The sequence below is a fragment of the Pelmatolapia mariae genome, linkage group LG16_19 (genome assembly GCF_036321145.2).
Source record: "Pelmatolapia mariae isolate MD_Pm_ZW linkage group LG16_19, Pm_UMD_F_2, whole genome shotgun sequence".
Taxonomy (NCBI): Eukaryota; Metazoa; Chordata; class Actinopteri; order Cichliformes; family Cichlidae; genus Pelmatolapia; species Pelmatolapia mariae.
The window spans coordinates 20,579,353-20,604,458 of NC_086241.1; the positions used below are offsets into that span (position 1 = coordinate 20,579,353).

At 41.5% G+C, this 25,106-nt stretch overlaps 1 protein-coding gene and 1 long non-coding RNA gene across 2 annotated transcripts; one reads left to right on the top strand and one right to left on the bottom strand.

Annotated features, from left to right (window-relative positions):
* Positions 1–740: 740 nt before the first annotated feature.
* Positions 741–14,015, bottom strand: LOC134644312 (uncharacterized). Its single transcript, XR_010096480.1, has 3 exons — positions 13,232–14,015; positions 954–1,336; positions 741–863 (listed from the first exon to the last, which is right to left on the bottom strand). It is a non-coding gene; the product is annotated as an uncharacterized LOC134644312 (long non-coding RNA).
* Positions 11,952–22,402, top strand: sik1 (salt-inducible kinase 1). The gene is made up of 14 exons (XM_063497227.1): positions 11,952–12,210; positions 12,717–12,920; positions 13,036–13,152; positions 16,046–16,109; positions 16,305–16,466; positions 16,979–17,103; positions 17,201–17,324; positions 17,413–17,633; positions 17,995–18,144; positions 18,242–18,352; positions 18,467–18,692; positions 18,771–19,025; positions 19,156–19,345; positions 19,462–22,402. The coding sequence occupies exons 2-14, from the start codon at positions 12,768–12,770 to the stop codon at positions 19,967–19,969; spliced, it is 2,406 nt and encodes an 801-aa protein (XP_063353297.1). The 5' UTR covers positions 11,952–12,210; positions 12,717–12,767; the 3' UTR covers positions 19,970–22,402.
* The last annotated feature ends 2,704 nt before the right edge of the window (positions 22,403–25,106 follow it).

The window sequence follows — 25,106 nt, forward strand, 5'->3', positions numbered from 1 at the left end:
GTCGAATAAGAGCATTACATCACCAAATCACTATGAAAGGTGCACTCTCCTGCTCCACTGAGTGCTGACCTCTTTCTAATGCTTTCCTCGTCGCTCTCTGTTTGCGTACCCTTTCCTCTCCGTGCCATCTCCCACTTCTTTGATTAATGCTCTTTTACTTCCTGCTTTTACTCTTTTTAATTACATGCACTCGCTGCCTGCCTGTCATCGTGCTTTATCTCCTCCTCTTGCCACTCTCTCTGCCAAGCATACTATCACCTGCCTGTACAGCCCCTAGCCCTCTTCTCCTGTCGCCTTCAGCTATGGATAATAGGCTGATCTGTGGTGTGACGCACATGGCTCCATCTCCAGAGGGGCTTTTGCGCACACAAGCATTCATACAGGATCTGTGTAGCCTGGTGAACAGCTACAGGAACTGGCCAGGTATTTACATCTTGAGATAACTGTCACCACAGGATTACTGTATCAGGCTTACTTCTGTTAGCACAATACACTGCATTCTTTGGCAGAAAAAGGCTTTTGTTCCTGTTATGAATAGAGATCATATAAACAGATTATGTTAAAACCACCAGACGTAAAGAATGGCCCTGAAGATCATTTTGCTTTTCCCTGAGTTCCAAGGGTGACCTTTTATTTATTATTCTTGCCTTCAAGCTAAACTGTTTGGCTACTATATGTCAGGAATGCTGGGCAGAGTGGACTCAATGGCAGGACTCAGCGGGATCAAGTTTAGTGCATTTATTTACAGTGAAACACCAGGGTGATATATACAGGTAGTACGAAGGGGGGAACAGGGGATCCACACTGACTCAGCTCAGGCAGTCTCTCCAAGAACTCCAGGACGGGGAAAATCCAGGGAAGCTCTGTATACAAGAGGAAGAACGATGAGATTAGTTGCGAGTTTAAAAAGGCAAGGAAAAGACACTAGACAAAAGAGCCATGGCTTTACTAACAGCACAGTTCAACGATCCAGAGAAGAATGAACCTCAGCCGCCCTCTTAAATAGTGCTTCTTAACGAGATCATCGAGAACAGGTGATTGATTGTAGCAGGTGTGTTCAGCCAGAGGCGGGAACCCGCAATGAGTCCTTCCCGTGAACACTGACACAGACACACAAGCACAGAGAGAGGAGAGAGTGAAGGACAGAGAGAAGGCAAAGCCTGGAGCAGGCAGGAAAGGAGGACTGAGGGACCAGGACACTGTACATACCCTTCAGGAACAACAACTAGAGAAACTTCAGCAAACCTGTGGTAAAACAGAGGCAGAGATCCATGTGTTTGGCTCCCACTCTACCCAGATGACTGATTAGTGTGGCATTGTGACATGGAACAGTGGTCTAACAAAAAAAAAGCAAATGAGGACAGACTATCAGCATTGTCAAGCGGCTTACATGTGTTATTGATTGATTGATTGACTCTCCTCTCCAGTGTCCACTGCCCACTGCACTCACTAGAGTTGAGGCAGTGTCCAGCTGAAGATGGAAATGGAGTGTAATGAATTAGCAGATACATCTGATATCAGACTAGCTGTATTACATGGAAAACACCAGTACAATCATTTAATCTGAAATAAAAGGAATCATAAAAGAAGTCTTACCTCTGCCAAAGAGGTTATTTTTTTGTAATGTTGCTTACTTGCAATTCTGTCTGTAAACAAATAGCTTAAAAAAGTTTCAGTGAATTTTGATTAAACATTGTAGGGGTGTAGAGTGGAGTCATGGTAACAATCCATTAAAATTTGCCGTACATGCACTAAGGTCTTCAAAGTCAATTTATTGATTAATTGATTATTGATTGAAAATTGAACCTTATAACCTAAGGTTATAACTTAGTAACTATGAGTCTTACAAATGTTGTGTGTTTTCAACATCCAGAAAGTACCCTACAAAGATCAGAAAATATCATGTCACATTTGAACTCTTTCGAGTTTAATAGATTGATCTGAAGGTCAACGTGATAATAATGCTCTCAATAAACAATAAGAGGTTTCTGACAAGAACATGTGGGCATGTGATACTTTTTTGTCTATAGTTGTTTCATTTTATTATGGCTTTCTATACACTACAATAATAGGTTATAACAGTGTAAATATACAACAATTTGAATACATGCACTATGTTCCTGAATAAGTATTAGCTTTTTTTTCTTTTTTTTTGATGCAGGGGATTTCATCTTTTCACCTGATATTTATTAAACATTTAAACTAATTAAACAAACAGTAAAATGAACGCTACACATGTACACACATGTGCCCTCCCACCCAAATTAAAATGGGTTTCAACGGAGCAAATAACATAAACCTGCACTTAGCACTTGATTTAATGCACTACAAACATCCTAAAGTACATTTAAAAAGACCAAAGAAAACAAAATTAATATATACAACATACAATAAATACACTGTTGCATTCAAAGTAAATACTGCCAAGAAAGCGTACTGCCTTGGTGGAGGTTCGCGCTCTCTGAGTGTTATCGTAGTATTTTACTCACTCTCGGTTTTGTTTACTTCCTCCGTGTTTGTTTAAAGATATCTTGGCAACCATATCATCACCTATGTAAAGTTCTGTTTTGAAGGCTCAATTTTAGCATCTAAGCATCTCCAGCTTCCTTGTTTTGAGACCAAAGTTACCGTGTTTGGATTAAAGGGCAGAGCGCTAAGTCACTCGCTAACACTAGCTAGCATGGTTAGCAAACTGTATCTGCGTGTTATCCGGCTGAATTTTGATTCTCAGAATTAGCCTCAGACTACTTCTTCAAGTTGTGGTTACCTGTCTTTTTTTGAAATTTTAATATCAGCTCAGTGTGTTAATTTACTAAAGGTCATCTTTACTTTCCTTTACAGTGCTGCTTGTTTTTAGTCCTGCTTTTGGTTCCTCTTCCTCGAGCTAACTGAAACTAACACTGTTTGCTGAGAATTATAGTGTTGTAAACTTCCTATGATGAAAGAAGTGGCACTTTTAAGAATGCAGCAGAACGTATTTACCTAGCACACTGCTGCCACTGGACCAAAGAAACTGACTAAAACCACAGCTCTTACCTCTTACACAAACCTTTCATTGGGTTTGCATGACAGCGATATGTGCAGATGGAAAAAAAGGTGTATATTAATAAGGTTCCAATGCAGCTGCAGTAAACATGCCTAAACTCTGCCGTAATAAGAGCTTTAAAATGTTTTAATGACTTATAAACAATGACAAACATAATGAGCAACCCAGGATGCTCTCACAAGGCCTTAAATCAGTTATCTAACCCCTTTTTCCTGACCCACAGTCCAGATACATATTAAAGTGGTTACCAAGGTTATTATAGTTAAAGTAAAAACTAAAACAAAGTGTTAAAAACATTTTTAGTAATCAAAATTAGAATAAAGCCATGCATTTAGAAACTGAATCAAATAAAATCAAATGGAGATTAAATACTTATTTTGGTCAGGTTTGTCCCTGAGGGGACTTTGACGCATCTGTTTATTGGGACTTGAGATGTAAGCATGACTGTGAGTCAACTGCCATAAAAAAATGTTTGTGTTGTGTGTGTGAGTCTGAACTTCTTACTTTTTGCTGCTGGAAAATAGTGATTCATAGTTAAACATAAAAAATAAATAAATAAAAAATAAAAAAAACTAGAACTAACATTGGAAAATGTAAAATAAACAAAAAAACAAAACCTACATTTTTTTAATCAATAAAAACTGAAATGAAATGAGGAAACTCACTCTGGAAACTACCTAACCAAACTGAATCGAAAACCACAACTAAAAAACAAAAGAGAAAGAAAAACTGACAAAAAAATGACAAAACTTGCTGCTCTTTTAGTCCTCTGGTCGATTTCAAATAAAAGATTGATGGTTACCCTTTACTTTTACTGTTAACATTACATTGTTGAATCACTAAACCTCAGTCAGCTGCATTGGGCAACTTTTCCCAGAAGTTGAATCCAGGTTTATGGCAACACTTTATTGCCATGGTGAACTTGGTCAACACAAACGAATGGCCTATTAGCATGAATATTACTAGCATTTGCTTTTTAATTTTCATTACGAAGCACTTGGAACTATTGGTTTTCCTGAACAGTAGTCATTGTACAATAATTATGCTATTAATGTGCTTGGGGTTGCAGTGTGTGGTGAAGCTGTTTGCCCACTAATTCCATGTGTTGGACTGCCTTCGGGAAAGACACTGAACAGCAAATAAAGGTCTTTCATATGAGGCTAAATGATTTGATTAGATTAAATTATGTTATTAAGTCCAGACCACTGACCATTCATCTTTGTTCAGGATAAATAAATAAAGTATTTAAATTTTGTAAGAATTTATAATACTGCCTTTGACAAATGGTCTATGTAATTGCCATGTAATTAAATGTAATTTCAAAGTATTTTATTGGAAATTACAATTTAATTATATTTACCTACAAATACCTGAAGGCAGGTATGCTAGAGTAAGGGGGTAACAAGTCAGGAAACAAAGAAATAACTGGAAATAATTACCAGGGGAATTACGCCCTTAGTTATGGGTCATATTATAAAGTGTTACCCTGACTATAAATGGTTTAAAACTTGTTCCAAAAAGACTCCTGTGTTAAAATATAGCGTGGTGCCAAAACCCCCCCAAAACAACAACAAAAAACCAGAGGTGCCACTAGAGGAACTGCAGTGTTTGTTACATCCGCATTGTCTTATTTTTTCAGCTCCAGTGGTTGATATTTGTTCTAGTTTAGTGGTTACCTGCTGGTAATGTGCACGATGTACAAAACACACTTCAGTGAAAATATCTTCTTGTCAACTATGCAAACCAATATGCTTCTCGGTTAGTTGTTCCCTCCTCACCATTCACAACCAGCAAATGCTTTAAGTATTACATGTAAACCTTTACAAGGTTTGGCTATATGCATGTGCCTGTATGATTGTTAATGCTGCAAAAACCATTCACATCAATCAAGGATTTTGTAGCTCCAGGCACCCTCGGGGCCTGTAACACTGAACTGCTGCTGTGGGAAAGCATCCAGCTGATTACCATAATATATTTACTATATAACAGATCACAAGTTGATGGGAAATATTGAAGACAACTCTGTAATACTGAGAATATCTCCACCAAAATGAGATGATTTTTCATTGTAAATTCGATTGCTTCCAAATGGATAAACAACTCAAGCTCAAATTAATGATTTTTTTCCCACATCATTTTTATGGGAATTACAACCACAAACTCTAAAATCAGAGAGAAATGTGGACTAATGCGTGATTTTGTGCGAGTGAGAGATCTGTAAGGCCCTCATCACTGAAACTGTTTGTTTGAGCAGAGCTAGTCCTGGACCTCCTGGATGATAGCTTGACGCACAAGCTCACGAGGACAGCCTCTGCCTGCCAAAGTCAACAAGCATAGACAGACCAGCGTTAATTGCCAAAGAAGAATGAAACCCCTGTGCTCCACAAGATACAATGACACCGAATGATCAGACAAAGAAGCTTTTCACAGACTGTTGAAGTTTGCAAAAACAAGGAGCCGAATAAATGAATAAATGGGTCGGGGTCAGCGAACAGTGCATCGGCAGTGGACGTCTGTCAGTGATATGTGTTCGCGCATGTATGTGTGTTTACACAGTTATGCTTTCAAGTTATTGCGAGCTCCCAAATGTTTTGCACATGTGCCTTAAGAACAGGCCTATTATTTCCTGTGGTTTTGCCATATTTATGAGAAAAGAGGCAGGACGATAAGAGCTGCATGTTTTAGCATCTAAGGCTATCAAAGACGAGATCTCACAGCAGACTTCAGCTACACGGCTTCTGCTGCTTTTCCGACAGGTGTTTGCTCATACGTGTGAGCGTAACACAAAAGCTAAAGAGTGTGTCTGTGGTGATTACGAAAGCCAGCTGCTGTTCAGTTCATGCCAGACGTTTGACATGGATGCAGGAGGCAGCTATTGAGAGCCACTCGAGGGGGCAGAAGGGGAGTGACTTGAGAGAAATTGCAAACAATCAGGACGGCTACATTCAGAACAGCGCTGCGTGTGTTCTGTATTTTGATGAAATTTCACAGGGAGTGTAATTACAGTTTAAAGGTGTTTACATACCACTGTGTGCCATTTGTGGCCACTGAGCATCAGTCGAAAAACAACAACGCCAACAGCCTTTCACTAACTTGTATGTCATGCATGACATTTAACATGGAAACATTTCAGTGTAGTGGTTACTTTGTGTGCAATGCTTTTATTCTACTTCTCCTTTTTCTCCTTTTGTTCAATTTTTTCCTTTTCTTCAAATCTAGTTTATGAAGCAGACAGCAGAAGATAGTCTGCTTTAGTTGCATCCTCACTGCTGGAAATACTCTTTTTGGTTTAGGCAGGGGTGCTGCTGTCTGATTGGAGCCTGCAAGTGGGAAGAAACGGGATGGCTGTTCATTTGCTGTAATATAACCTGCCCATTCCCACAAATTCTCAATGAGGCATCGCGCAGACTCTGTACTAGTGAACTAGCAGGTTAACTACTGGTTATTTGGGTAGTCTAAAAAAATCCTCACAGGATGAGTTATATGTACAGTCACAGACACGACCAGCCTGTGGATTTGAAATCAGGACTTTCTTCCTGTGAGACAAGAGTGCTCACAACTGCACCACTAAGATTCCCCATGGTAAACACGCAGAAAAAGCAATACACTGTGAAATCACCCGAACTCCTTTACTGTGAAGCCATGCTGTTGTAATAGATGCACTTTAGCACTGACTTGCTGAAATATGCAAGGATGAAGAAGACATCATCTTGATGGGAACACGTGTTAATCTAAAACCTGTATATACTTTTCAAAGCTGATGGTGCCTTTCCAGATGAACATGCTGCCCAGCATAGGCACTAATGCACCCCTTATACCATTAGAGATGAGAGAGGCTTTTGAACTGAGAGCTGCTAATAAGTCAGGTGGTCTCTTTAGTCCGGTGTGGTTTTCAAAAAAGAATTTCAAATTTAAATTTGTCTGATCACAGAACAGTTTGTCACTTTGCCTCAGTCCATTTCAATCGAGCGTAGGCTCGGGGAAGATGGCAGCATTTCTGGATCATCTTCACATATGGCTTTTTTTCTTTCTTTTTTGCATGATTGCACTTTAATCTGTGGATGCCACAGTGAGCTGATTTCACAGACAGTAATTTCTGGAAGTGTTCCTGAGTCCATGCAATAATTACCATAACAGAATCATGGCTGTTCTTAATGCAGTACTACCTGATGTTCAGCCGTGTCCCTTATACACGTAGACATTTATCCAGGCTGTGAATCTTTCATAATATTATGTACTACAGATAATGAGATATTTAAAGTAATATAAATTTTGTATTGAAGATTTTGTTCTTATTCCACAGTTTGCTAATATTGTTTTTGCCGATGGGTGAACCGATACTTTTGAGTAGCTCTGCCTCTCAAAGATACACTTTTGACATATTACTGACGCGTTTCTAGTTCATCTAAATGTTAAAACTGGAGTACTTACTTTTCCAGCCTTCTGAACTGTGTGTGGGAGATGAAGCTGCCATTAAATTCAAAGTGAGTTAATGTTTTTCATGAAATAGTAAACTGTCTCAATTGAAACATTTCATATGTTTTGTATGCTGTGTTGTGAATATAACAATGTTGTGCATTCTGTTTTTATTTATTTATTTTTACACAGCATTAAAAAAATTTCAGAACAGGGGTTGTAGAGAGACCCGACCAAAGACAACACCCTGCGTCAACTCTAATAGTGACCATAACTTACAAAGTAAGCATTACGCTGTATTCATTAAGACATGATTTCTCTGACGTCATCAAAGGCTGAAGGGTGATTTTCCCAACAGGCTGCTATGCTTTCCAGTGTTTGCAGTCAGAGAAGTCACCCCCACCAGCCATTGGAAAGAATACAATTTTAAGGCACTTTGGTACATTGTCTTTTATATACAATCCATAGGTAGCGTGATAGCTCCCAAAATATCAGCATAGTTTAAATAGCATGGACCCCTGTGAGTAAATGCTATCTCAATAAGCTGTTAGCATAGCTTTAGACCTTTAGTCTTCAATAAAATACAAGCTAATATATGCATTATCTTTACATAGTTTACATTAAGTGGAGGAGAATAAAACAACAGCTTAAAAGTTTGGAAGAAAAACAGCACAAAGTAAAGGTACTTTTCATTCATTATGCCAAAAAATAGTGGTAAGCAAATGCAAATTGCAGTCTAAAACAACCTTGTTCTAAATTAGCTTTTGCTATCAGTTGATTGCTTCCCTGTAGAATTGTGAGTATTTTCTTCTGTTTTTACACTTACGCTGTTTTGGACCCAGGCTGCCAGCCTAGAAAGCAAACCTGGGAAATCATTTAAAATTCAGAAAGAGCCGGGGTAACTCTTTAGTCGGGCAATGTGAGGTTCAAAACACATTTCTGAGAGCACCGTGTTACAGTTAGCTGTGATGTGTCACACTGAAGTCTCTTTGGTGTGTGGTGAGAGGTCTTTAAGGGGACAGTATACCCCATAAGTAAAACTTTTAGAAAAAGAAAGCAGTGATTTCACAGCGAGATGTTCACTGGATGTTGAAGGTTTGAAAAAAGTAGTACCTGTGGCCTGTGTTCATATTTAATCATCCTGAAATATGTGTGATTTGTTTTCTCCCCCTGCATTGGGCTTAATCTTATAATGTAGACACACACCTCGCTATCAGAGGATTTTCTGCTGTCTTGTGATCCTGACTTTGAAGACCATGCTGGACCTTGATATGTTTTATTTGAAGACAGCATCCGGGGACACTTCAACGTTATTAGATTTAGCTAGACGTGATGGCACGACACCCGATTAACAGAAGCAAATGTTTGATCTTCACTTTGAGGGAATCACATCTTTTACCTTCTTTGAAGTTCGCATTCCTGCTGTTATTCACATTTTTCCGGTGATCTAGAGAGCAGTTAGTGAGAGGGTGCAACCTAAATAACTCAGCATGCTGCAGAAGAGAAAATCCACGGGTTTGAAGCTGTGACTCATGACTTCCTGTCATACACCCCCTGTTTACCGTCAGTCCGCAATATTGAAATAAGTGCTAAAAGCAAGTGAAATATCCCTTCACCTTGACCTTTGCGCGCCCACCTTTGACTAAAGGGCAACAGGAGCACATGAGAAACCACCCAACTAAATTCGTTGCTCCTCATCTTTGCGGCAGCACACCATGCAGTGTAACGTGCCTGATTAGTCACCTGTTTCAGTATGTAACGATAACCGATATCACTGAGATAAAGAACCGATATCAGTAAGATAAAAGAAAATCATTAGTCAGCCAAACATATATGCGTCCTTTGCTGATATTCTGCAAACGACTGATAGCAGGAATTAAAACATATTCTGTTGTGCACACACAGGAAATACCTCAACCTTAACAGCATCATTGTTGACACGATAAACACTCACACGCAAGCACAAAGCCACACTAATGAAAAAACAGCATGTGGACTGTGACAACTCAGATCATGAGAAACTTTGCAGTGTCCCTGTGTCTGTGTGTGTGTATTTGTGTGTGTGAAAGACAAAAAACGAGCCTCACGCGTGCAAAAGGGATCCCACTCACGTCATTTCCAGAAAGGGAAGTTGTTTCTCTTTGAGAACGTGCCAGTGGAAGTGGCAGCAAATAAAGGGCCTCACTTACGCTTATAGCAGCATATAGGAGGAACACTCACACAATGATTTCCATCATTAGCATGTAAATATATATGCACATGTACCTTACTTCTGCGATGCTGTTTCTTCTATGAATGCATGCACAATTATTCTCCTTTAAAGTCACTAAAGTTATATGCATATGGATGAACCCATTGCACCTTGACTCTACAAATAAGTGGGAAATTAGGAAAAAGTTGTTAGGTTTTACAATGACAGTTAAGGTACATGCACAATGTGTCAGGTGCAGCCTTATTTCTGTTTTGACACCTTTTTTTTAGCCAGTCTGAACAGCAAGCTAAAGTTAACTTGATCTGAATTGATCTAAATTAGACCTTTTGATTCAAATGCCAATCTCATCACTCTTATAAGGTCAAACCTCTCCTGACGTTGTGACTTGTGCGAGCCCAGAATCTCGACAAATAAAAAGGTGAATTTAATATACCGTCATGTGGCCACCATTGTACGCGTATTAAATCCAAAAATTTCATGTGAAACATCAGGATGCGCTCAGACAAGGGAGCTCTGGCACCAGCACGACACAGTTTATATAACTGTGCCTGCCTGCTTTGCACACACTCAGGAAATACAACAACTGCAACATGCAAGTGAGGCGCACATTCAAATAACATCAGGTAGACATTTGGTTATGAAACTGGCGTGATGAGAAGCAGAGTGGGCTGTGTGGTTTTGTTGCAAGTGTGCATCAAAATATTGTGTGACCTTTCAGTTGGGACATTTTGCATGTGATTTGCATTCCTTTAACATTTCAGATTGCGTGAGCGAAGAGTCTACATCTCTACTGAATGCGATATTTGGTATTTTACACCAGCTTTTATTCTGAGCATACTATGCGGCGTTACATGTCCATCAATATAGCATAGACTCTGCAGGTTTCTCCTTCTGTTTAAGTTCTGCCACTCTTTTTCTAACTTTGTCTTTGGCCATCATCTTGTATATGTTCTCAGTTTGACTGCTTGGTAATCAGGAGTACTTTGCATAGCAACAGCAGAAACACTCAACCACAACATCTTTAACTTGCATTGGATGTAACCTGGATTTATACTAATGACCTCAGCTGTTTTCTTTTCCCCCCATGTTGACTGGCAAAATTGCACGTCCGCAGGAAAATCCCCCAGTAAGCTTTAAGCTGCAGCTCAAAGGGAAAAGCAAAGGAAGACACACACAGCTGCTCTGATTGCTGAAACTCGGCAGCACACATCCATTGGTCTGTGTCCATCATTTCCAGGGAAAGGCGATGTTTCACAAACAATCCAGAAGCAGAATAAATGGGGGGGGGGAGGCTTAGCTTACACCGAGATCCAGCGTGGCGTTCCTATCGGCCACCCACAAGTTCGTAAAGAAAGAAAAAGCAAACAAAAAAAGCTTTACTTGTAGCTCACATAATTTGATTCATAGCAAATTAATAATTTCAACCTTTCAGAATCCATTACCATTTTACTAATGGTAATGGATTCTGAAAGGTTGAAATTATTATTATAATTATTGAACCATTTTACTAATGGTTTACCAGCATTTTATGTGGATCATGCCACATGTAATGATCCATCACCTCTGGATCAAACTATTTCTAAATTGTATTTAAATTCGATTAAATTTCCTTAACCTGCTAAGTCAAATGGTCAAAGTGTTGAGCAAAGGTTTTTATTATAACTGACTTTACTTATTAAATGTACTTTACTATGTTATGGTTTATATATATATATATATATATATATATATATATATATATATATATATATATATATATATATATATAAATTCGGCCTAATCGGCTTACAGCAATTACTGTAAATTAAAATAACGCATTCAGACTTTGAATGCGTTATTTTAATTTACAATAATTACTGTAATGGCGCACTTATTGGCTCTGTGTTTGTATTTTCCGAGCCCAGCAGAGTCTAAAGTGCTCCGTGAGCAGCAGAGACCGCGCGGCTGACGAACACCAGTTGCTTTCTGTTTCTGTTCCTGTCGGAGCCGCGCGCGCAGCCGCTCTGTGGAGAGAGCCCGCGAGCTACGAGCCCGGCAGAGGGAAACATCACGTGGTGACACATCTTTAAGACTGACGTCACCGTCCCCATCTCCAAGCAACCCCTCCATCAGCACACGCGTCACCGTGCGCCCGAGCCGCGCGGTTGCCCAGCAACCCTTTCCTTGCGCTCGGGTCCGGCCTTGCCTTGCACCCAGCTCGAAGCTCTGACGCGGGTGTGACGTTAATAAGGTGGGTATCAATTTGTTATGGTGGCGAGGAGAGGAGGGAGGAGGAGGAGGAGGAGTTCCACCTGTGAGTGCCGAAGCCCTCAGCTCTGCATTCCGGCGGAGCTTACAGGCACACACACCGGCCGCAGCCTGGTCCCGGCCTCAAGACTTGTTGTAGAAAGTCAAAGGAAAAAGTTACCCCGCGCGTGTTGCCCGCAGTTTTTCCTTTTTGTCTCGTTGTTTATCCGGAGCTCTGTTTGTGGAATGGTTGACGTTTCGTCCGAGAGCTGCCTGAAGTGTGAGAGAAGGTGGTTTATATCGTTGTAAGGTAAGAATCACTCTCGATAACTCACATTTTACTGGCTCATAGTCACTTAATAGGAAAACTGGTAATTTTACAACTCAGCCAAAGTCTCTTTCTCTCTGTCTCTCTCTCTCTTTTTTTTAGTTTTCTACATGTATATATATACTATATTTTTTACATATTATTCAGCCTCTTTTTCTTAATAGTCGTGAAAGTGTCGCTTTTTCTTATAGGCTAGTGAAACCTATTTGTGTAGATCTCTTTGTACCCAATGAATGAATATCAGCGGGCTTGTTTATATATATTACACGTATTTGTACACCTGTAACGAGATTGTAGTCATATTTCCAGCTTAACTCGTTTATTACACCAACAATGTTTCGATAAAGTGATCATATAATAATTTTAAATCGTCTGTGTTTTCACACTGTCAGGACCAAATGCTCGTTACACGCGGAACAAAAGCTTCTAGCAAGTGAATTTTTACACAAATGCAATAAAATGAGTAATGTGCACCGCTGTCTCTGCAGGTACCAGCCTTCGTTTATCACAGTGCTGTAACCCCAGTCTGTTGGTACGCCATGGTAATCATGACAGAAACCAACCGGGGAGCTCAGTCGAGTCCTGCCCAGGGGAGGCCGCTGCAGGTCGGCTTCTATGAAATCATCCGGACCCTGGGGAAAGGGAACTTTGCAGTGGTGAAACTGGCCAGGCACAAAGTCACTAAAACACAGGTCAGCTGCTTTAATAACATTGTTAATATTATTAATCTCTACTTGCAGCTTTTTTTCTGGCCTTTCTTTTTAAATTTGCAATTTTTAACCACGATTTTTTCCCCCCATTTTTAAGGTGGCAATCAAGATCATCGATAAAACTAGGTTGAATCCGTCCAACCTGGAAAAGATCTACAGAGAAGTGCAGATAATGAAGCTGTTGAACCACCCTCATATCATCAAGCTCTACCAGGTGTGTATTGTGGCTAACCTCTCTCTGCTCTCTGAAATGTCGCTGTGTGCAGTGCAGAATGCTGCGTGTGTAATTCAACCTGTGTTACGTCCTCACGGTAGCTGGACTGTATGCTGGTCTGCAGGGAGCTGGTCCAAATGCATGCATGAGCATTTGAGTAAAATGCTCTGGTGTGGAAGGAAGCCTTTGCAAATTGAGGAAAAAAATATTTTCCCTTAAACAGTACTGGTGCGCTGCAGAGCACTGCCTTTAAGGACCATTTGTTGCCTGGTTTTAACCAGCTTGCTGATTCTCAGAGTATACTGAGTCATAAGTACTGCAGAACAGCATTAGTGCAATCCCCTTTGACCTCCCTGTATGCGTATGTGTGCTTGTTAGAGAGAGAACAGTCATCGGTACCAGCCGCTGCTAAGAGCATTGCATTTCTAAGATTTCTTCAGTTGTATGAAGGAAGAGGTGATGGCAGAGATATGGGAAACAGAGCAGGCAGGCGACTAATTACCAAAACATCCACAGGTCTGGACTTTAAGCCTAATTAGCACCTGTTTAAACCGACTGCAATGTGTGTGCATGTCACGTGAAGGCTACCCCACAGCAAAGCGCTGCTTTACTGCTAATCAAATTGAAGACTTAGTCGAAAGAATCCGCTTTTTCCCCCTCAGCTGACCTCGCAAGCACCGCGGCACGCGTCTGGCAACAAACACACAAACACACACCCATGCAAACAGACACACAATACCCTTTCTCTTTTTTTCATTCTGGATTTTTTCTGCCTTTTGCTTTGTTCTCTGTTGTTTTGCTACTTTTCAGGATTAGTTCATATCTGGTTTTAAATGGCTGAGCAGCTCTTACCATGAAATCATGTCTGGACTGCAGAAACAAGGGGATAATATTTTTCCTAGGAATTTCTATAAGAGAAAAAACGTAATAAAGAAATCGAACATCATAGATGTCCACTATTTTTTTTAAATAAAAGTATTTATTTAAGTATTTTTTTTTTAAATTTAGAAACCTACTTCTATTCATCTCACAAGACCACACAGACATTTTTTAATGCTTCACACTGATGGTACAAGCAATTTAAAGAGGATATCATAATTTTTCATATGTTAAAAAGAAAAAAAAACATCCAACCACTCAACAAATTAACCATAATGCAGACAGAAAAATGCATCACTTAAGACGTGTAAGCACAAATAAAATAGAAATTGAAATCCCCAGTACATGATCGTCTCTTCTGACACACACCAATATGCAAAATAGTTTAAAGGCATTCATGCTTTATGCATTATTCAGATGCGTCAAGTGAGTGTAAAGACAGATTATGATTATGTGGAAAATCTGCTAATTCTACAGTTAAAAACATGAGATGGAATTCATTAATTTAAAAGATAGAATGATAATAAAAAAAACCAATTTTATTTAAAAGACCATTTTTGATCTGACAGTCTTTGTTTTGTGGTAGAGCGAGATGATAATCTGTAGGTTTGTGGTGTTGTATCACTGCTGTGCTGTCTGTCCTCTGTCCCTTGTTAATTTCTTCCTGGCCTTGGGTTGTTCAAGGTGATGTTAGTCAGATGGTTGTTAGCAACCCTCGTCACCTCCTCTTTCTCCTTCCTGCACAAAGGGAGGGTACTGACATAAGACCATCTTGTGATCTGTAGGTTACATCCTCTAGTATCCCTGCAGTTTTTTGGGAGACCTCACGATAAATCAGCTGCTGCTTGCACTCTTTTTTTTTTTTTTTTTTGTCTCACGGGAACCAAAAAAATTCCTCTAAACTGAAAGGTCATTGAAGTCTCTCTCCCCCTCATTGTTTGTCTGCATAAACCGCCCGTCTTATCGCTTTAAATTCCACTGAAATCTCATGGATTTTTTTTCTTTTTTTAATTTTATGCTCCCATTATGCAGCTTTTAGCAACCTTAAATTGACCTTATGGAAAATGAGGAGTCCAATATGGATGTTAAGGGGTTTATCTTTATTCGGGGGGTGACTGGGGGCCCTTGACGCGCCTTGGCTGTTCTTCGCAGCAGTGACGTCAGCTGCACCTCAAGGTGACAGGGAGCTGCCCTATCTCGCAGATAAAGACTTGTGCCCGCTTGGGGACCTCGGTGTATTGAATCACCGTCGTCTGGTTTTCTAAAGGGCCCGGTGGCTGAAAAGAATTAAGCTCCGCCATTCACTGGAATTTGGTGACATTCAATTTAGGAGTTGGCCAGCAGCTTTATCCAGACAGGGCTTTGTCATCTGATGATAATTGCTTTGTTGTGCAACCTTTTTAGCTCAACTGCTCTGTCCCTGAGGGCTCTCGTGGGAAACGGAGGCCTTGTGTGAGCTCCAGGAAAGAACCGGGAATTACGTCTTTCCGTCCCACAAAGTGCGTTGAGCTCTGAGTGATTGCACTTTGAGTGTTTCTGATACACCATGTGAACAGCCCATGTGAATGTGCCTCGCTCTGTTTTCATAGATATAAAGAGATAGGGGGAAGCTTGAAATTCAACACTAGCATCCGCTGCCAGCTGGTATCAGCCTCAGGAAAAACATTCCCAAGCATTTGATCAGCTGGTTTGAGTCTGAATGTTACGCATTCCTTTTTGGGTCTGTATTGACGTGTATAAACGGGTTTTAAGACATGAAGAAAATGCGCGCGGGAAGTCACTGACGGTTTACTTATGCAACAGGGCATATAATGGAAAACAGGGTGTTGGTGTTTTTTTAATTTTATGTGTGGAACAAGTGTATGGAGACATTTGCAAATGAGGAATGTGGTGGTTATAAATGCTGGAACGTGCTACGATGAAACACTGGGAACGGCTTGAACTTTTAAATATGGTTATCCATGACACAGTTGGTTTACACTCATTGTTTTTTTTTTCTCTTTTTCTCTCTTAGGTCATGGAGACCAAAGACATGCTGTATATTGTGACAGAGTATGCAAAGAATGGAGAGATGTTTGGTGAGTGAAGCCTTAAGCCTTTTCATTTGCATTCGCAAAGGTACATAGCACACCCAGAAACACAGAGGTTAATTTTAACCCTCCATGACAATTAAAAGGCCACTGGCAAAATAAAAGCATGGAAAAAGGAAGTAACCTCATAATAGACCCTCCTAGGAGGCTGATCCTGATAGTCTGGATCCTCTCTCCCTGCAGACCACCTAACCTCAAATGGCCGCTTGAGTGAAGATGAAGCACGAAAGAAGTTCTGGCAGATCCTCGCCGCCGTGGACTACTGCCATCGGCACCACATCGTTCACCGTGACCTAAAAACTGAGAACCTGTTGCTGGATGCCAACATGAATATCAAACTGGCCGGTAGGTCGATCATATTCTCAGTGCTGGCTGGCGGGAAGGTGATGAGATGCAGAGTGTTAATGGTTTTTAATGCAACGTCGTCCTTCTGTACCTACTTGCTGTTTCTGTATTCTGTTCAGTTTACGCCTGAAGAACGTATTTGGTGCTCTGGGATTCTAATTAAATCATTGTTGTGCCATCTATGTGCTAATTAAATGTTAATTATTCACTCATTTTACTAAGACAAGCATCAACCAGAGGAAATGAGCTCAGCACACAATCACACGCTTTTACATGAAGAAACTGTAGAGCCAAATTATCAGAAACAGGAAAACAAGTCAGTCTTTTGTATGAGAAGATATGTTAACCCGAGCTTACTTTGAAGTGTTGATGAATATCTCCTGATGATAAATTACGTAACACACAATGAACAATAATAAATCTGCGCTATAGTGCCCGCAGCGCTTCAAGCTGGAATGGAAAGCAAACAAGTTTGATTAACAAAGTTGTTGTACATTTGTGTCTGTGTGCAGACTTTGGATTTGGAAACTTCTACAATGCAGGGGAGCCTCTGTCTACGTGGTGTGGCAGCCCGCCTTATGCTGCCCCTGAAGTGTTTGAAGGGAAGGAGTATGAGGGGCCTCAGCTGGACATTTGGGTAAGCTCCGGGAATGTAATACGGCATTACTGACAGAGGAAGCGATGACATTTACATAACCGTGATTACATTCTCCTTTTTGCTTTTTGCTTCGCAGAGTCTCGGCGTGGTGCTTTATGTCCTCGTCTGCGGCTCTCTTCCGTTCGACGGAGCCAGCCTCCCCGCGCTCCGGCAGAGAGTCACCGAGGGACGATTCAGAATCCCTTTCTTTATGTCACAAGGTATAAATTATCCCGACAACAATTACCGCAAATTACTAAAACGGTGTAAACTACATACAGAGACTCATTCACTGTTTGCGTCCTTTAGACTGTGAGAATCTGATCCGTAAAATGCTGGTGGTGGATCCAGCCAAGAGGATCAGCATTGCTCAGATCAAGCAACACCGCTGGATGATGGCGGATCCATCAGCTGCCCACCAGATCCTCAGCCATCCCCTCACGGAGTACAATTCCAACCTGGGCGACTACAGCGAACCCGTGCTGGGCATCATGAACACACTGGGCATCGACCGTCAGAGGACTATCGAGGTGACTGAACAAGAATCAAAATGTGTTTAGTGGTTATGAAAGTGTTGCAGTCACAGTAAAAATACTCAGTTTACGGGTGGGGCAGCGGGTAGGCTGCAGTTAAGTTTTCATTCTCTCTTAAGTTGAACCTACATTGTATTCCCTCAAAGACCTTATTCTGTACTTAAATATAGATTTCTCACTCTGTCATCTCCAAATATATAAATGCAGATATATACAGCTATATTTGTCTTTCCCTTAAAAGTTTTAAAGAGGTGCTAAAGAAAGCTATAAAGAGAGAGCACTGGTTATAAACTGTCATTACAAGCCACAGAAAGTAAACAAAATGGCAAAATGACTAATCTTCTGACCTTATCTTCAGTCTCTGCAGAGCAGCAGCTACAACCACTTCTCTGCCATCTACTACCTGCTGCTGGAGCGAGTGCGGGAGCATCGTGCACAGCAGCTGAGCCGCCAGTGTGGAACATGGAGCCAGAGACCAAGGAGCACCTCCGACTCCACAAGCCCAGAGGTCAGCACTATAGCTGCATGTAGCCGGCTCTGACTATCAATCTCCATTCTTATTTGCATGAAGTTTAATAATCTCTGTGCTTTCTGCTTCCTTCTAGGTGATCATGGAGTCCACTGAGAGTTTTAGAACAACAGCGTTTTCACTTCCAACCAAAAACACCCCCCCTGTGTACTCAGAGGTGGAGTGTGACCAAGCTGGATTGTTTCAGGTAAATTTCTTGAATAGCACGCTCTTTTGCATCTATACTAATAGATCAAATGCAAAAGCTGCACCCTGCCCTGCTAACAGTCAGTGGCTAACAGTCGACCTCCTTCCTTTTCAGCGTGTAGTGTTTCCAGTGGAGGCCAGTCTGAACAGATTGCTCTGGAACCGCTCCATTTCACCCAACAGCCTGCTGGAGACAAGCATCAGCGAAGAGGTGCGACCCAGAGACCTGGAGGAGGAGGAGGCGACGCAAACTCTCGGGCCCCTGCTCCCTCCAACCACCACCTCTCGCAGACACACTCTGGCTGAGGTCTCCGCCCGTTTCCACCAGTGCAACCCTCCATGTTAGTATGATATACATGCGCACGCACGTTCTTCATTCTTGTAGCGATGCAGAGTCTTGACCTCTCCTGTTTCTTTAGGTATTGTGGTCAGCCCCTCAGACGGTGCCTCCTCTGACAGCTGCCTGAAGTCTTCTTCCAGTCCTGCCCCCACTTTGCAAGCTGCTGTAGGTGGGGTGGCAACACTTCGGGCCTCGGGGGCTGAGGGAGGAGCTCTGCTGTCTGCTGGAGCTCCCCTGGCTCTCTCTTCCCACCTCCTGCCCCAGGCCCAGGGCAGCCTGCCCCCTGCCAGCTTCCAGGAGGGTCGCAGAGCCTCTGACACCTCCCTCACACAAGGTACACACGCATGATCGTGAAATCATTTCCTGTATGCCACCTACCTAAGCTGGTATTCAGGTTTTCTCACACGTACCATGTAGTAGGATCAACGCTGCATTGCATAACAGTTTTCCATGCCTTCACGCAGGCCTCAAAGCTTTCCGCCAGCAGCTGAGGAAAAACACGCGCACTAAAGGACTTCTGGGATTGAATAAGATCAAGGGTCTGACGAGGCAGGCTGCCCCATCACCCTCCTGTAACCGCGGTAGTCGGGGGTCACTGGGTCCAGCTCTCTCTGAGCACCGCAGCATGCTGGAGGAGGTGCTGCACCAGCAAAGGTGAGTCACATTATTGCAGGAGCACAAAGCATTATGGGATTGTTAATTTCATAAACTACAAACAATCGAACCCCCAAAGTCGAGCTGTTGATAACAAATCTCATCTCATTTCCCAGAATGCTGCAGATTAAGCACCAACCACAGCCTCAGGTCCAAGCCCCTCAGACAGGACCTTCCCAGAAGCCCCTGCTCTTCTTGGCACACCAACAGTCACCATCTCCTCCGCCTACTACCGTGTTTGCTTCCTCCTCCATGTTTGACAACCCTGCTCAACCCGTCCTGCCTGTTCAGCAGGCGTCAGTGGGTCTGCAGCACGGTCCCTGGCAACAGACCCTCGAGACCTCCGCCACGGGCTGCTCATCCTCACCCTGCTACTCCTCTTCTCTGTCCCCCGTGGCCTCTGCTGCCTACCTTCTCGAGGCACGTCTACACATCAGCCAGCAACCCCACCCTAACCACCACACTGGCCTCCGTCAACAGTCTGCAGCACAAGGCAATTTCCCCATCCTGTCCAAGCCAGCCATGTGGAGGATGGGCTCGGTCTCCGGCACAGACCCCGACATGCAGGAGCTGGGTATGTCTGGACAGCAGCAGCAGCTCAGCAGCTGTGTGATGGTGAAGTAAATCATCGGCCAAGCGAGACCGGCGAATGTTCTCTTGGTGGAAGAGCCAAAAAAGACTTGATGCTGAGCGCAGAAGAAAAGAGAGCAGAAGTGAAGAACAACAAAAAAAGCAGACGCGAGTGACGAATTTGTCTTTATGAGGTACACGTGAGAATGTGTCTGCACACATGTTCGCTGTGTGTATGTGTTTTTTCTAATCGTATAAGCTAAAGACTAAGCAATAAACCAAACTCTGGATGAAGTGTTCGATTCGTAACAGCCAGAGAAGCAATAACAGACTGACAGACTCTCCTCGGCTCTGATGGACTCACTTGAATAGCTGACGTTGCTGAGTCACTCTCACATTTTTATGCTGTCTAGATTTACTTTTTGATCTTTTTTTTAACAGGAAAGTTCGCTCTTCCATTTTTTTCCTGTTTGTTTTTTTTGCCACTTGTGTAAGCGCTCTCAGTGTTTTTCACTTGCCTGGACAGAAGACCAAAATTCATATTATTTTCAGTCTCCCCACTTTGTTCACCTTCCTGAAGAGACATTTCTCTGTAGCAGTGCAGTGAACACGCAGTATAGTAACCTAAGCTTACAAATGTACACCGAAGGAGACGATTTTTATTTTTACTGAAACTGTGATTTTTTTTTTTCCCGTTTGTTTTTTTCTGTGCAAGATTGTTAATTTTAGTGACGCAAAACGCTGCTTTTACCTCAAGCTGCAAAAAGACTGCTACACCCTCATCAGCCAAAACTGAGTGAAGACGGTGTTTCGCTGGTTGAGTTAAAGCACAGCAGGTACATCAGTCAGCCTGGTAGCACCCTACATGTGTGGATCCATACCCCTCCCTCTCCTTTGTCTGATAAGCACCTTTCTTTTTAGATGCTATTACTACCTCCTCAGGCAACAATTTGGAAAGGTTAAGAAAAACCATTAAACGCTAATGAGCAGGTTGAATATCAGAAGAAGAGGGTTTTTCGTACGGAACAAAGACTGTGGGAACAGTGCAATATTTTACATGAAAAAAACCAATGGAAATGAGGCTTAACATAGGATGGTCAAAAACTCCACGTGTACTTGCCTGAGGTTTTGTGTTCGTCTTTCTTTTTTTTTGTGTGTGTGTGTTTCAGCTTGCCGTGCTAGCTAGCTGACTAGAAGAGGTACTTCTTATGATACTGTAGTGACTTAGAGAAGAGGCTCGAGGCATTTCAAAATGCTGTTTTGGGGTTTTTTTTGTTGTTTTTTTGCTTTTTTTATTCACGCAGCATGCTTGTAGATCCGAAAGGAAGAATTTGGGTTTTACCAAAGACTCAACAGCACAAGAAATAGAGGATCTGTCAAAAGACACACTACTGACTTTCCTCTTTGAATGCTGTCTCCAAGATGTAGCGTGGTGGTGTAGCGAACCAGTTTCACACGATCTCCTTAGCCTTTTGCTGTGAGACAAAAAAAAAGAAAAGAAAAACTCCCGCTGCCACCAAATCCTAATGCTACGTGTATTGTGGGTATCTCTAGCTGTTACTATGAGGACCATGGTAGTGTTTGTTTTGTACTTTTCTAAAAAAAAAAAAAAAAAAAAGAAAGAAAGAAAAAAGAAGAAGAAGAAAACAATCAGAACATAGCAATACCATAATGTGCAGGAAGTGGAACTTTCTTCAGTTGCTCAGTAGTAGCTTGAAATAGACACAGATGTCCTGCGCTGAGTTGCATGTGCAGGCAGTCGAGTTAAGGTGTTTGAAAGCTGTAACAGATGTGTATTAATGTGAGTGTAGTTAGCTGTCTCATGTCTGTGAAACATCTTGTAGGGGAGAGCTGTGTCTTTTCGAGCCCGGTTCTTTTTTTGAAAACGTGCAATTTTGATTATATTGACCCCCCTGACTTTTTTTCCCCCTTCGGTTTATTGCACTCACTTCAACACCTGTGCCTTTGCCTGAACAAACTGCAGTCAGATTGCCCCACCCCCAGCCCCCCCTCTCTGATCGCCACACTGAAGAAAAAACGATCGATGGCTCCATTACAGGACATTTCCTCAGACGTCCCCTTTGATATTTTCTTTGACCTTTGAACTTGCTATCTAAACAAGCGAGATTTGCACTTTACTCATATTTCTTATTGCTGATTTTTTTTCTTTCTTTTTTTCTCATGATGGGAAAAAAATCACAAATCTTTTGAAACACTAAGACTTTCGATGCAAACCTGTAAAATTACCCTTGTGATAAACTTTGGATAAGAAGTATTTCATGGTTTGTTTCTTTTTCCTGATTTGTTACTTGACTGCGTGAGCATGAGCACGTCTTTGTGTGTATGGATGCATGTGTGTGGATGTGTGTGTGTGAGGTTGTAAAGAGAGGAACAGAAGGAGGGAGGAAGGAAGGAGCAGAAATGTTAGTTGAAGAAAGTTGTTTATTTATGTGGCTATTTATTTAAATAAAGTTCACTTCCTAAACATTTTTTTTGTGGTCTGACTTCTTGTTAAACTGCAGGATGTGCTTTTTAACCCCCTCTATATTGTTTACATTTCTGTAGATGACTAATTGTTTTTTATTTAGATCTCTTTGATTCAAGATTACAGCTTAAACTTTGAGGTTAAACTCTCAGAGACTCAGAAAAAAACTTGAGGTCATCGGGATGGAGAATGAACGTCTCTAGATCTGTCGCATTGCCTTGGAATTAAGCAACATTTAGTGGCTGCACACTCACTTTCTAGCATTTCAATATTCATATACTAAACTAAAAGTGAAAAACAAAAGTCTTAATCACAGAATCATTGACACTAAGATGCTTCACCCTCTTCCACTAACTGATGATGATGCATTAGCACCCCATCGTAATGGTGTGATGCACAGCGATGATGTCAACGATGACTGCATCGGGCCCTGATCAACCTCCTGCTGGTCGATTATTCATAAACATAAGACGGGATAGGGCTCTGATGTTTGACAGGAAGGGCTATGTGGGAGTCAAGTGACGAAACTGAAAAAGAGAAGCCAGAGCCTGCTGCCCGCCTCCACCCGTCCAGTCAAACCAGACAGAAAGAAAACAGAAAAAGGGGAAATGCGTGGATTTGCGGCTCGCTTCATGTGCAGATTTACACCATCTGGGGTCACTCACATTTACACGTGTAGCATATGGTTTGACATTTGGCATTTTGACTGTCGGGGAGCTGCTTGTGAGGGCTCAGCCTGAAAGGAACTGGATGTCCAGCTGCTACAAACATATCCGTCATCAGCTGCTGCCTGCTGCACAAGTGACTTTGTCTAATAAGATTTTTGCAACATGTTCACAGCAACTGTGTGACCATCTGCAGCATTTATGATGTGCGACCTCTGACTGCTGCTGTCAGAGGCCTTTCCAGTTAAAAAACGAGTTCTTCCTCACCACTGTCGCTACTGGAATTATAGAGTTTTACCTTACAATATAAGCTCGCCGTGAGATTACTTTTCTGATGAATTGCTGTTAAATAAATACAACTGAACTGGAGAACAATATAATTGTAGTCATCTTCACTGGAGGTCGTTTTTTTTTATCTCGGGGCTCCGCCGTATCCAAACAAAGACATACTCAGTCTTGACATTAACTTATCTGATATTGTGCACTTACAGGGTTTCTTTGCACCGTTTATTCACCAGAGTCAAACTCCTCTTACCAGGAAGTGACACGACCGGCTTGAAAAGAATGAAACAGGTGGTTTGTTAAACAAAACCACTTATTGTTTTCTTTGCTGCTTCACTTAGGGCTTGGAATGTGGCTTTATGAACAGGTTTAACCAGCCTGTTACAACAAATTGTTTGTATAGGTTTCTCTTTATCGATAGGAGTAAGTAAAAGTCTGATGAATGCCTCAACACGTGTTGAGTCAGGCTGTACTGCATCGTGATTTGTTATCACTGGATGTAGTAATAACCTCGCTGGTAAATCAAGGAATTTCTACCTACATGTACGTGTGTATGTGTATGTGTGTCTCTGTCCCTCACCGATCTCAACAATACATCTCTGGTGCAGTATGCTTCTCTCTGGGGTATGCTGTATTTTCTCTATGCCCAAAGAGACAAGTGTTTATGCCTTGGGTTTTTCCATGCTTCTACATGCACGATCACATTGGTCAATAGAATACAAGCCAGTCCCAATATGTAATGTCATGTTAGTAAAACTGAATACATAAAGTCATATGAAAAAAGAATGCTTTCACAGTACTGAGTGCAGTCCTGTGAAAAATACTTACTGCTTACGTGGGATTTAAAGGGATAAGTAGCAGCCAGATGTTGATAATCAGTTATTGATTACAATTGATTATTGCTGAGTGTGAGCACCTCAAACACAGCAGAAAATCTGCAACAGAATGGCTGAAAAAGAAAATCAAGATGGAGCAATGGTTCAGTCAAAGTCCAGACCTCAACCTGACTAAAAACTCGTGGCCGGACCTTAAAAAGCTGTGGATAGAAGAGTGGGCCAAAACTGTGTCACAACCAATAATCACTTAGTTTAGCTGTAGAAAAAGGTCTACAGACATTTGATCGTGGAAACAGGAACTGTGGAAATCTCGACAGTTTACAAAGGAAATCACAACGACCAACACACCCAGGTAGTGTTTCTTCTTTGCAAGTCATGTAAAGAGCACTTGGATCTCAGCTGCCAGTGACTAAGCGGCTGTCGACAGCTGAATCCTGAGATATGATCACATATCACATAGGCAGGTTTGAGCAAAACAGTATGTCTGCCTTTTTGCAATTTGGGTCAGCATGTCATCTGATACAAAACAAAAAAAATATTACTCCAAATGTGGAAGTACTTATGTTTTAAATGGCCTTTGAATTATTTACATGTTAACAACAATATTAACAACAATGAAACAATGAAATAATGACCATGACTGTAATGTTATTTGTATATTGGTGATAGAGGTTCAGTTATGTATAGTGAAACAAAGGTACAAAGGGGGGAAACTGTCCATAGAGGGCAAAACCATAGTAGTACCAGTCTCTAAATGGTATTTATTGTCATATATGTTGGATATTTTAAAGATACCAGCACTGGTTTTACAGTCCATAGCTGCTTTGTACAATCATCAGCAGGCTGTTGGTGACCCTTGTTCAGGCTGCGGTTGGTGTGTTCAGCCTCTGCACGTGGAGAAGACAGAAATTATATTACACAAA